Source organism: Canis lupus, chromosome 22 (genome assembly GCF_011100685.1).
Source record: "Canis lupus familiaris isolate Mischka breed German Shepherd chromosome 22, alternate assembly UU_Cfam_GSD_1.0, whole genome shotgun sequence".
NCBI classification, from domain to species: Eukaryota; Metazoa; Chordata; class Mammalia; order Carnivora; family Canidae; genus Canis; species Canis lupus.
Genome location: NC_049243.1, coordinates 57,528,992 through 57,542,103, shown reverse-complemented (window position 1 = coordinate 57,542,103; position 13,112 = coordinate 57,528,992). Strand labels below are relative to the sequence as shown.

Genomic DNA, 13,112 nt, shown 5'->3' with positions numbered 1-13,112 from the left:
AGGGAAGTCCATTGAACTATGGGGCGATCTCTGAGGAGCACCCCAAAGTGGGAAACAGCATGAACAATCTGGAGGAAGAATGAAAATAGCTCTTTGGGGAATTATTTGTCATTTGGCATGCAAAGCCTTTCTGAGAGGGTGAATTTCAGACTGCGACCTCAGGGAAAACCTTTCTGGGTGCAACTTCCAGGTTCCCATAGGAAAGGCTCTGTACCAGTGCTCTAAATGCTGGTCGACTAGGATTTTTCTCAGAAGGGCTCCCAGTTCAAAGACATCTGTAAAAAAATTTTCACCTTTCTGCCTTTACCCTGTCGTGAAGGATTCTGATTTCAATAGTGTTCTACTGTCGCAGAGATAAAACAACACAAAACACAAATCTCACTGGTAAACTGGTACCTTTACTAGGGAATTTTTTAGAATTTGCTGCTGAATGACTAGTCTTGTGTTATATATTTACTCAAAAGTTGAAAATTCACTCCCCTCAGTTCCTGGTGGCATTCTGAGAAATGCCAGAAATTACACTTTTGTTGCCTTCTCACCCCCCCAAGTCATGAGCACTGGCAGTCCAAATAAAAATATAACCATCATGTAGAACAAGGGTATCACTTTCATTCAAGATTCAGATGGGTACTGTATTCATGATCAAAAATTCTGGATTTGGGCCTTCCAGTTATGGATGCCATGATTTCCAAAGACCAAAGAGATGTTGGAATTTTAAAAAGTAAAGTCCAGTCAGAAATTTGAGTCTTAATAACATCCTTGGAAAAATCTAAAGGAGTCACTATTTCCAATCCATGGAAACTCTGCTTCTGGTTTTCCAACACTTTCCAGCATCATGCTCAGATATAACAATGGTTGGGATCTCCTATTCATTGACATTATCCTTTTGTGTCCATCTTGTTCCTTCAATTATATCTCTGCTTCCTGTTGCACCATCCTGTATGGATGTCCCCCATTCCTCATCACCCAAGAAACTTCCAGGAAAGGCCCCTTGGAAAGGGCATATTTTCTTCTGTTATGATTCATTTTCTCACCAACACTTACACTCATAGCTTTTTCCCTTTGCTTTCAAGAGCAAAGGAGGGTAGAGTTACATGGTCACCCACCACACATCTATTGAACATTTTTGCTCTTTATTTTTTTATTTTTATTTTTTTAGAGATTTTATTTATTTATTCATGAGAGACAGAGAGAGAGAGAGAGGCAGAGATAAGGCAGAGGGAGAAGCAGGCTTCATGCAGGGAGCCCGACATGGGACTCGATCCCAGGTCTCTAGGATCTCGACCTGGACTGAAAGTGGTGCTAAACCGCTGAGCCACCCGGGCTGCCCCATTTTTGCTCTTTAACCTCTAGACCAGTTTTAAATAAAATCTTTCTAAATAAATAAATAAATAAATAAATAAATAAATAAATAAATAAATAAAATCTTTCTTTAAACATTTCCTCCACAGTCCTAATATTCTGACTCTTTTCAAAATATAATATTTTAATCTTCCCTCTGAAAGATACTAAGATGTGGAACAGCTGCAACTGCATTAATTTGCTAATTTTCTCCGCTTCCTCCAGTGCCTGAAACTTGAAAGATGTGTACAGTGAAGCCCAATGAGCAGCCAGTTCAGACACCAGACTTTCTTATAAGAGCAGGAAGTGATCAAAACAGAATTTAAGCCTCTAATAAAAATGCACTCATCACTACTTTTTATTAATTTCTTTTATTATATGAAACATACATGTAGGGACCCCTGGGTGGCTCAGTGTCTGCCTTTGGCTCAGGGAGTGATCCTGGGGTCCAAGATCGAGTCCCACATTAGGCTTCCTGCATGGAGCCTCCTTCTCCCTCTGCCTGTGTCTCTACCTCAATCTCTCTCTGTGTCTTCTCATGAATAAATAAATAAATAAAACTTTAAAAAAAGAAGCAGACATGTAAAATCAAGGACTTTGTCTCCTTTCCCCAACCTGAGTCATTGTTAAAAATTTGTCTAGGCTTCCAAGATTTTCTCCACTTTTGAAAAAGATGCTCCCCCTTCTCTCTCATCTCATCTACCTGTCTGTACTTTATATATCATTCTCTAACCTGCATGTGATATTTACCACTATGTCATGAACGTATTTGCATATCTGCTGTAGCTCAATACTTCTGACACCTACATGGGTCTCCACTGGGAAAAGGCCTGTCTTTATGCTAAACGAGAATTTACCAGGTCAAAGAAAGAGCAGTTCCTACTTCTAACATATTCCACTTAAGCTTCACTGTGGTCTGCTGCTGTCACAGGACAAGACTAAAAGAATTTGCATTTCATGTTTCATTCGAGAGGGTTTGGCCACCCTCAGGAGCTCCTTCTCGAGAGCTCATTTATTAGATATCATAATATAAAACCCTAGGCAGTGGTTTAGCAAAACCTATGTGATTCTGTTTCCAAATCCACAAATATCATACTTCTTCCACAGATTTCAATCTGAGTGTTCATCTATATTGCCCTCCTGGGGTGCAGATACTGTCACCTGCTGTCATTACTTCCCTTCCATCCATCATAGGGCTTAGCACCTGCTATCTGTCTGATACATAAATTATTTGCTGAAGGGTAGGTAAACAAGCCAATCCAGGGGTATTTGTTGAAAATTTTAAAAGAAGATAAAATTAAAGATTTTATATGATAAAATATACTAAAACCTGCTTCTCAGATATCTACCTGCACAGGATGGGAATTGCTAATCTCCAATATCAAAGTTCTCCTGGCACTTCTAAGAGAAATGTACCAAAATCTACACTTCAAATCAGGAACCCAATGAAGGATAATTGAGTTAAATAAACAAAAGTCTGGAAAGCTCACCAAATTCCACAGCTTTTTCTCGATGGCCCACACAAACATGCGCTGCCTTTTTCCCAAAGGCGTTGATCTAAGCATCTATAATTAGAGCTTCAATGCTGATAACACATCAGGCTTCATAACACTGGGTGCCCCATAAGTGGGGCCAATAGTAGAGATGCTCACACTTGACATTTCAGATGGCGAAATTGCCTTTTTCAGTACCTAAGGCATGTTGAAACCCTGTAATTTTGTTTCTCTGGCAACTCACAATTTTTCATTTGCTTTTATTTACTCAGGCACCCCAGGAAGGAGGAGACTCGGCGCTGAGCCTGGGGTCTCTTGGCCATCCCTGGGCTTTCTCACGTGCACTCGAGCTCCACCATCCCTCTATCTGAGGCTCGCAGCCCATGCCTAACAGTATGAAAATGCAACATATCTGCAGTGAACAGAGAGTTAATAAGTGTTTCCCTCTGCCTTATCATTTTAATCCTCTCATTTCATTTTCCTTCTGCTTCCACCATTTCTGAGTCTTTATACTCTATGACCTGGGCCTCAAATAACGGACTTCTCATTAGCCAAAGGGTTCCTTATGTTCTTGGATCCCATTCATTCATCCGTTCATTCATGGATGACATATCGAGTATTTCCTACACATCACACCATCACACACTAAAGATATAAGAGTATCTAAGACAGTCACAGTTTTTGAAAATTCAATCTATCAGAAAGAAAAGGCACATTATCCATTAATTACGACCCATCATGACACAATCTGTAGCAGAAGCAAGGGTCATGTACTAGGAAATCTTGGAAAAAAGAGTAATTATGTCTGATCAAGAGGGCTGGAGACGATGTCAGAACTGTTTTCTCAAGTCAGGAGTGGCCTCAGTATGGTCCTCTGCCACTACCTCCAGTTTACTCCTCTTCTAGGTCTGCTGTAATCAGTGGTTTATTTTTTTTTCTCCCTTAGAAAACTAAACTCCATATGGTCACAGAATGCATTCTGAACCTCTGCACCCCTAAGGGCAATCATAGCATCAGACATTAATTAATTAATTAAGTTGATGCATTAACTTCCCTACTCAATCAATCTACTGAGCATCTACCAAGTCCTGGGCACTTCCCCAGGCATTGTAGATACAACAGGCTGCTGAGAATATGCCCAGTTCTCGCTATCAGGGAGCAGATAGTCTAATAAGCAGAACATAATCACATGGGTCTGTAATCTGGTGGCACCCGCACACTATAATGAAGCCAGATGAAAATCAAGTTGATTGTAGAGTAGTGGTGATAGGCTGCTATATGCTATAAGGCAAGCCAGGAAAGGCTGTTTTGCTGGATGACTTGAGCAGAGACCTGCAGAGCAATTTTCCAAGTGGAAAAGATGGGGAGAGTATACATGGTGGGAATATGGTGGGACCATAAGGAGGCGTGAGAACAAAAGCAAAGGAACCGAGGCAGGGGCCATGGTGGGGGCAGGTCATGGCATGGCTCTATGTAGGACTTTGGGCTTTTCTTTGAGTGGAAGGAAAGCTTGTAGGGTATTCTGATGGAGAAGAGATGTTGATCTGGTTTCTGTGTGGGAACAGCCTGCAGGGGAGGCAAGGATGGGACGAGGAGATGAGAGAGGATGCTGCTTATCCTGGGAAACGGATGATGCTTTAGGAGCAGATGGCAGTGGTCTAGATGAAGGGACACAGTGGCATTTACATCAGAGGTCCAGAAAGCAAGCACTGACTTGTCGACTGCTAAGATGCACTTTTATGTGCTCATTACAGGCAAACGCATTTTATATATAAAGCAGTGGGGATGTGTGTGTCTCTCTCTCAAACACACACATGCTCAATAATAACACATTTTTGGCAATATTAACAATAAATTCACATGATTTTTTTTTTTTTTTTTTTTTTTTTACAGAAAAGGTCGGTCTTCCAGTTAGTCAAATTAGAATGACAGTGTGTTCTCTGAAAACTTCAATGAGCACCTTGCAGGTATCACTGGGGAATATATGTGGCAAGAACACTGCATGTGTCCTCGGAGGCCAGAGCTAAAGCTCTCTATATACTGTCTGTTACTATGTGAACCTGGCCAAATTGTTTCAATACTTCTGTTTCTCAGTTTCTAACTAGGAAAGTCACACAGGCATATTCCCAACCACACAGAGCTATGGTGAATAAAAAATTAATTTATATCAAATGCATCATAAATCATACACTATAACATATATATTGATCAATATCTAACATACCAAAGACACTTTACAGCTTAGAAGTTATTTTCATATCTATCTGATCATCACAATGCATGCTGTGAGGTATATACATCACAATAAATACTCTGAGTACAATAGCCAGGATCATATTCCCATTTCACAGATGGGAAAAATGAACCCCAGTGAGCTTAAGCATCTCCTCAAACTTCACAAAAGTAGTAAATGTGCATGAAGTTACATGTGAGAAGAAAAGACCAAAAGCAGCTGTCATGTGATCTAATTCTCTCCTGATCATCTTTTACTGGTTCAGTTAAAAATTTAATAGAAGGCTTTTATCAGTAAAAATTTCTGGCACATGAGCCTAATACAGTGTTTTCTCGCTTATGCAATTATTTATTTTTTAATTCACTTGCTTCATTTTCAAAAGATTCTGCTTTAGGGCAGAAGTTCTAACTCCATTTGTTAAAGATTAATTACAAACTCCAGCATAGCAACTAGTAAATACTGCAGCTCGTTATCCAAGCCTGATCATTTGAAAGCATCATGTTTTGATGATCATTTAGCTCTTGAGTTTTGAGCCCAGAACTGATTCTCCTCTCTGGCCGGCCCCAGTCAAGGGTTCTCACCAGATGCAGCAGGGACCCTCCTGAGGAGACAGGGGTGTGCGGATCCGCGCCCTCCTTCAGGAGCCGGAGTGCTGAAAGATCAAAAGGGAAGGCAATTAGAGTATGTGCTTCGCCCACCCCGGGAACCCAAACCCGAGCCTTTCATTAATATATCTCAAATGCAAACTGCCGTCAAAGCCAATGCGGACACATTAACCACCCTCTGACCTTTCTTGCTGTATATGTGATCAGTGGCGTTTGTCTTCATACCCACACTTGTAACTCAGTCTGTCCATGTAATTTCCTATTACAGCTGCACAAAGCATTCAGAAAGGGGAGCACATTCTTACCGTTTATTGTTTCAAAGTGTCTAGTTTGTCTATCCTTTGTAGGGCAAAATAGTAAAAAAAAAAAAAAAATACTTCAGAGGTTCATGGAAGCATTGGTTCACTTATCTTTCATTTTTTTAAATCTCACTAAGACCCACCAACTTAAAGTTTATTCTTTGGACATTAAACATCCCATCATACAATGGCCTCTAGGCAATGTGTCCACCATTCTCAAGAAAGACAGTGGGACAAAGCCATTTCACTCTAAATTAATAAGGCCCAATAGGTCAAAATACATGCCAATTATCAGAATAAATGCACAGTTGGAAGATGACCTGTGTTTCCATTTGGACAGCAAAGGTGAATCCATTATAACAAGGAATGCCACCAGCAGGAAGAGATTGTTATATTCTATGCTCCTCACCACTAGTTCCAGGACAGGCCTCAAAAAAAATGCTCATCAATTCCCCAGAGCACCATCGTAGTTTCTGCAGTTAATAGCAGTATCAGAGTCTCAATAAAAAGCCATTCATGCATTTTCCACAAAAACTATAATTAAAGCAACAGTGACTCTTTTTTCCATTAAAACACAGACCTGAATGGAATGGCTCAAACTCCTGCCTCACTGAAGGAGTCTAATTTGTCTCTATGAATAAATAAATGAAATCTTAAAAAAAAAATTCTCAAAGACAGTAATCTTTTTTTTAAGATTGATTGATTGATTGATTGATTTATGATAGACATAGAGAGAGAAAGGCAGAGACAGACACACAGGCAGAGGGAGAAGCAGGCTCCATGCCGGGAGCCCGACGTGGGACTCGATCCTGGGACTCCAGGATCACGCCCTGGGCCAAAGGCAGGAGCCAAACCACTGAGCCACCCAGGGATCCCCTCAAAGACAGTAATCTTACAGAATCGAGGGTAACCTGGTATGTTGTGGTGCCTCCATTTGCTTACTTGGGCGTCTCGCCCCTTGGCCATCAGGAGAACTTCCAGGAAGGTAAGTCCTTCTTTGTCTTTCTTGACCTTGCTGTATTTCTAGGAGCTGTCCTGCTGTGTGGTTTGCAGATGCCCCTTCTCCCTCCCATTCCTGGTTCTCTCCGTGCACACGTATAATAAACGGACCCACTTCTGCTCCCTCATATACTTTTCGCCCTTAATCTTGAAAAGTCCATTGTCAACAACAGAAAGTTAATTAAATATATTTACCGATGGTTTCCTCAGAAGATAAATAGCACTTTGACCCAAATGTTTATTTTATTAGCAAGTGAAATTATTCATCTTGAATTAACTAATATCAATACAGGGCTTTGGAGTTGTTGTTTTTTTTTATAGAAAAACACCTGCACTACAAATAGAATATGAAGCAGATTTTATTAGCACAAATTCATAAAATGCTCAGATTTTTAAAAAGATGTATTCATTTATTTGAAAAAGAGAGAGAGCAGTGGGAAGGGGCAGAGCCCAAGGTGGGGCACAATCTCATGACCCTGAGATCATGACCTAAACGGAAATAAGGAGTTAAGACATTCAACCAAATGCACCAACCAGGTGCCCCTGCTGTCAGATTTTTGTACAATACACCATGCACATGTGTAGTGAATTATACATAATAGGAGTCATGATACACTTGTCTTGGGCTTCCACAGATTTGGCCACAAGGCCTGGCTACACTGGAAGACCTACTGATTTCTCTGCATCTCAGTTTCCTGCCAGTGGAATAACAGACAATCGTTGGACTCCTGTCATGGGGGCTTCACAGGAGTGAATGAGCCAACAGTGCAGATGTTGGTCATGCTTCCTGGTGCTCCAAACAATTTCTACTAGTATAATTACTCTGTCACAAAACCCTGTAATAATATATCCTAGAATCTGTAACTTAAGGTTTATTCTAAATTTTCTCAAAACTCTGATTTTTAAATTTTTTTTAAAGATTTACCCATTTACTCATGAGAGACACACAGAGGGAGACAGAGACATAACTAGGAGGGAAAAGCAGGCTCCCGGCAAGGATCCCAATGTGGGACTCGATCCCAGGACCCCAGGATCACAATGTGAGCCAAAGGCAGATGCTCAACTACTGATCCTGATTTTTTAAGATTTTATTTATTTATTCATGAGAGACACACAGAGAGGCAGAGATATAGGCAGAAGGAGAAGCAGGATTCCTGCATCAGGCTCATCAGGAGGAGCCTGATGCAGGAATCAGTCCCAGGACCCCAGGATCACACCCTGAACCAAAGGCAGATGCTCAAGTACTGAGCCAGGCAGGCATCCCAACCCTCTGATTTTTTTTTTTCCAACCCTCTGATTTTTAAAGCTGAATATAAGTGTAGGATATAAACAACACAGATTTAGCAGAATTCACTTGGAGGAGGAGTGTGTAATAAATCAAACACAAAAGGGGTGGAGAAGGCATTGCCTTCAATGCAGAAGGCAATGAAGAATGATGAGTGCGAGGATGGGAACACTGATTATGGTTCAGAGGACTGGGTCATGGAGGGGACGGTACATCACACTACAGGACGTGGACACCGTGTTGGGGGCAACAAAGTGGATCACAGGGTTTCCAACAAAGGAGGAAAAGACTCATTACCTTACTGTTATGGACTGAATATTTGTGTCCTTCCCAAATTCCTGTGTTGAAGCCTAATCCCCAAGGAGATGGTATCAGGAGTGGGACCCTTGGAGGGATAATTAGATAGAATGAGGTATGTAATGTGAATAGAGACCTTCTGGTGGGATTGGCTGCCTTGTATGGGGATGAAGAGACCACAGCTCACTCTGTCTGTCCCATGAGGACATGGGAAGGAGGCCATCTGTAAACCAGGAAGCAGACCGTCCTCAGAGACCAAATCCACCAGCACCTTGATCTTAGACTTCTAGCCTCCAGAACAGTGAGAAAATAAAGTGTCTGTTGCTTAAACCCCCATCTGTAGCATCTTTGTTATAGCAGCTGAGCTAAGACAAGGGAGGGGGCAACACAAAGCCTAGAAGGAGTCTCTTGCTCCCACCATCTGTTTAAATTCTGAATACAGACTCAGGATCAGGCAGTGGGGTGTAGGAACCACTGCAGTGCAGGTGCAGAGCTTTGTTGTTGAGGGTACAGGGACAGACTAAGCAGGCTGGGGCAGAGTGGGTGCCATACGGCAAAGAGAGGGGTCTATGGAGCACCAGCCCCATGTCTAGGGAAACCACCAGTTTGTAAGATGCAAAACATGGATGGGTGATTACAGGAGGAGGGGGAGCCACAGTGGTATACTGGTGAATGCTCCAGGATGATGGAGATCTAGATGTCTTAGATGGATGGATGGAAGGATGGATGGACAGAGGGATGGATAGATGGATAAATAGATATGCCCTGATGAGTTTATTACACATTTTATTGATATAAAGGCTGTAGAGCCCACAATTTACAAATAAATATATAATACTCAGTCTTGTAAGTGCCATAGAGCCAACTGATTCTCACAGAATACTATTGATGATTTTTGTTAAACTCTTATATCCACAGCCAATCTGTGGTTACAATTAGTGCATGTGACCTTGACATTTTGGTAGATATTTTCACACATTAATGAGTAGAGCCAGAGGTGAGCAAACTCTGACTGGCAGGCCAAATCAAGCTGTGGAATTTATACAGCGTCTGAACTAATAATGATTTTTACACTTATAAAGGGTGTGTAAGAAAAAGAAGCAATAAAGAACAACCAAAAATCTAAGAAGAATGAGCAACATGGACTTTATGTGGCCCAAGAAGCTTAACATAGCTATCATCTGGCCCTTTACAGAAAGTTTGCTGGCTCCTGAGTAAGATGAAAATGAAACAATGAAGCATGTCAGATATTGCCCATTTATCAAGGACCGGAGGGACATCTGTGGAAGTAAGATAATGGTTTTTGAACAATGTATCATATTACATTTATATCACATTTTTGGTTCCAATATAACACATTTGTTAAGTTTAGGCCTGAATGAACGTGTCCTCCAAAACTTAACTCTAGACAAGGCATAAGACAATAAATCAAGCCAACTTTCATGGTGTGATTCTCCTATCTCAAGCTACCAATGTGATGTCACTGAACCCAGGGTTGAGAAAAGAAGACATGCATGTGACCTTCAAGGGCATGAGAGAAAAATGCAGTAAACTAATTAGGAAGTGATAAATCTTGAGTATTATTCTTTTTTTAAATGCTTTATTTGATTTATTTGAGAGAGAGAGAGAGAGAGAGAGAGAGAGAGCATGCAAGACAGAGAATGAGTGGTGGGATAGGGGAGAGGGAGAAGCAGACTCCCCATAGAGCAGGGAACCTGATGTGGGGCTTGGTCCCAGAGCCCTGAGATCACGACCCAAGCTCAAGGCAGACGCTTTACTGACTAAGCCACCAAGTGCACTGTGAGTATTACTCTTTATTACAATCTACCTAATTGTACTTTAATTTTTACCATAGAATTTATTTAACTGTTTCACAACCAACTGACAAATTCCTGAAATTTTAACAATTGGCTCTCAGGGGCTGGAAGGGCAAGGTCAACACTCTACAGAGAGTAGCCTGAGGTCGATAAGGAACATGTCCAAGAATGTTTAGGACTGAGAAGGACACTACCCCCAAGAACTCCAGAACTTACCACAGTAAGTAAGTCCCACTCCTCTTAATTGGGCCACCCATCAACCCAAGGAAGAAAGAAGTGGTGACAATTTGAGCATATTTTTTTTTCCCTAGATAAAAGGGCTGTTTTCCCCAAGGGCTGTTTACATTATCAGATAGAACTAAGTCAGAACCACAGACTACATGCTAAAGGGGTTGCCGCTGGACACCATGGTAGGCACTCAAGAAGCAGACAAAATCAGCTCTTGACAAAATCAAGGAATGTTTTTCATATAAACACACACACAAGCTGTAGAGTGAGCTAAATTAAATTCTATGTCTCTACTGAGGGTTAAAACTGGACATTGTGAAGTAGCTAGATGTAAAGACATAATGAAAATGCCATTTGCATAATAATTCATTCATAACAGAGAATTTTGAAAAAAGAAGACAGTATGATGTGGGAAGCAAAGGCAAAAGAAACATTAAACTTCCTTACTACTTCCAGACCACTGACAGGTCCTTGCTACAGGCAGTGACCTTCCTCTAGGAGCTCGGCTGCCTCATGTTGACACTTTGCTCAGGGCAAACAGCAACCTTAGCTTAACATTATCCCAACCTCCAGGATTCTGTAAATCTACTCTAACATGTAAAAATCCTTTGGAAATTTCTTTTATCTCTACACCCCCCTTCTAAGATATATGTCAGCGATGATCCCCCAAGCATACGGTCTACTGATAAACATCTGAAGGATCTCATGACTAAGGTTTTATTAGACAGTAATAAATGGCTTTTTCCTAACAATAGCTAGTCCCCCTCAGGGTCCTGGAAACCTTGCTTCCAAAATCCCTTAGAGTCTTATGCTCCCCCTAACCCCCTCCCAACTTGAAAGTATACAATCAGTCACCCCTCATGACTCCAAGGCAGCTCTTTTGCCCACAGGCTACTGTCCCCCTGCTATAATAAAACCAGCTCTTTGCACCTAAGACATCTCAAAAATTCTTTCTTGGCCATTGGCTCCATATCTCAACATTTCCTATATCAGGCACATTTTTCCAACGCTAACTAACACACACTGAGCACTTTGCTAAGTGCTTGGGCTGTAAATTAGATTTATAAGAATTACTTTAATTCTCCCAACTCCATGATGCAGATCTTATCATTGTTTCCAAGAGAAAGATACTGAGACTGATAGATTTTGTGTTGCCCCCAAGCCACGGTAAGCTGGTAGATGTAGAACTCAGTGTGGTCAGCAAGACTCCAAGGATTCTCAAGATAAGCATTGGGGTAGAGAAACTTTAAGATCACAAAAGGAAAAAAAAAAATCACAAGAGGAATGAAAATCCATTTTAATGCCTTCTGATTAAAACTGCCCAAATGTAGGTTAAAATACTTTTCCCTAAAAGTTCCAGGTTTGTAGCAACCTTGGAATAACAAGATGTGAATTGCCAGTCGAGTAAAATGTCAGTGCTACTCCAAGTCTTTCAGTGACAATAAAATCCGCAGGAAAAGAAAAACAGCCATCTGGGAACCAGAGTAATGAAGCTGAGGCTTCCTTTTATAGTGTCACTGCTTGGAACTGATTCAGCATTTCTTGTATATTTGTGGCTTCATCATCAAGCTGCCACAGAGCTCCACTGAGAAGTCTGTGTAGGGGGCATGATTTGATATTTAAAAAGAAACAGTCTCTAAATCTTCAGCTATTGGGGTCAGAAAATGGATGAAAATACGCCAGAAAACTTGCTAAGGAGCTTTCATAGAATATGCAGCTGCCCCCACTGAAAGTCCCGACCATCACCAACAATAACCAACCCCAAGAGTCCAGCAGGTAATTGGTCCTCATATGGAGTCTCTGGACATAACCATGATTTGTCTGTGATGATATCACACAGCACACTGAGCAACTTGGTGACAGTAACTGCTTTGGGGACCCTAGGAATCCCACATGGATATCTGGCTACACAGCCCTTGATGATGCTCATGTGTTTCTCATGATGATTGTGGGTCTATATTCACAAAGATTTCACAGTTAAGATCAATACAGGGAAGGACAAGCGAAACACAGCATAACCAGGGGTTCTAAATCTGTTTTAAGATTTAAGCCCTGTTTTAAGCCCTGCAAAGGCATTTTCCAGAGAGAGGAAAGGATAATGGATGGGTGGCAAAATGTCAGCAAGTGGTACACCTCGTTGAAGGGTGTATGGGAGTACTTTGTTTTGTTTGCTCACCTTTCCTGTAAATTTGATTTAATTTCAAAAAAAAAAAAAAAAGTTACAACAAATAACAACAAAAAACCCAAGGCGGGCTCCTTTCTCCCTGAAACGATAACTGAAACCTCAATGCAAAGACTTCCAAAAATGTAGATGGGAGAATTTCCATAACAATTGATGATCTTCTAAGAGATGCTTTAAAAGGCTTATCTTATCATTATGGCAATAAAGAAGGGAAGCAGCAAGAAGGAACAGACAGATTATATTATTAACACCACAGAAATGTCTATCTGCACTGCAGTCCCACTTACCATACAAATTTCCTGCCCTAAGTAGCACCCAAATTTTAGGATGTCT

The 13,112-nt window shown here is 41.1% G+C and overlaps 1 protein-coding gene across 1 annotated transcript in view; it reads right to left on the bottom strand.

Annotated features, from left to right (window-relative positions):
• Window positions 1–13,112, bottom strand: part of MYO16 (myosin XVI) — a 481,192-nt gene that overhangs the window by 400,150 nt on the left and 67,930 nt on the right. Inside the window, exon 3 of the mRNA XM_038570035.1 lies at window positions 5,649–5,719. Within this exon, the coding sequence (XP_038425963.1) occupies window positions 5,649–5,719 (71 nt within the window). The remainder of the gene's footprint in view (window positions 1–5,648; window positions 5,720–13,112) is intronic.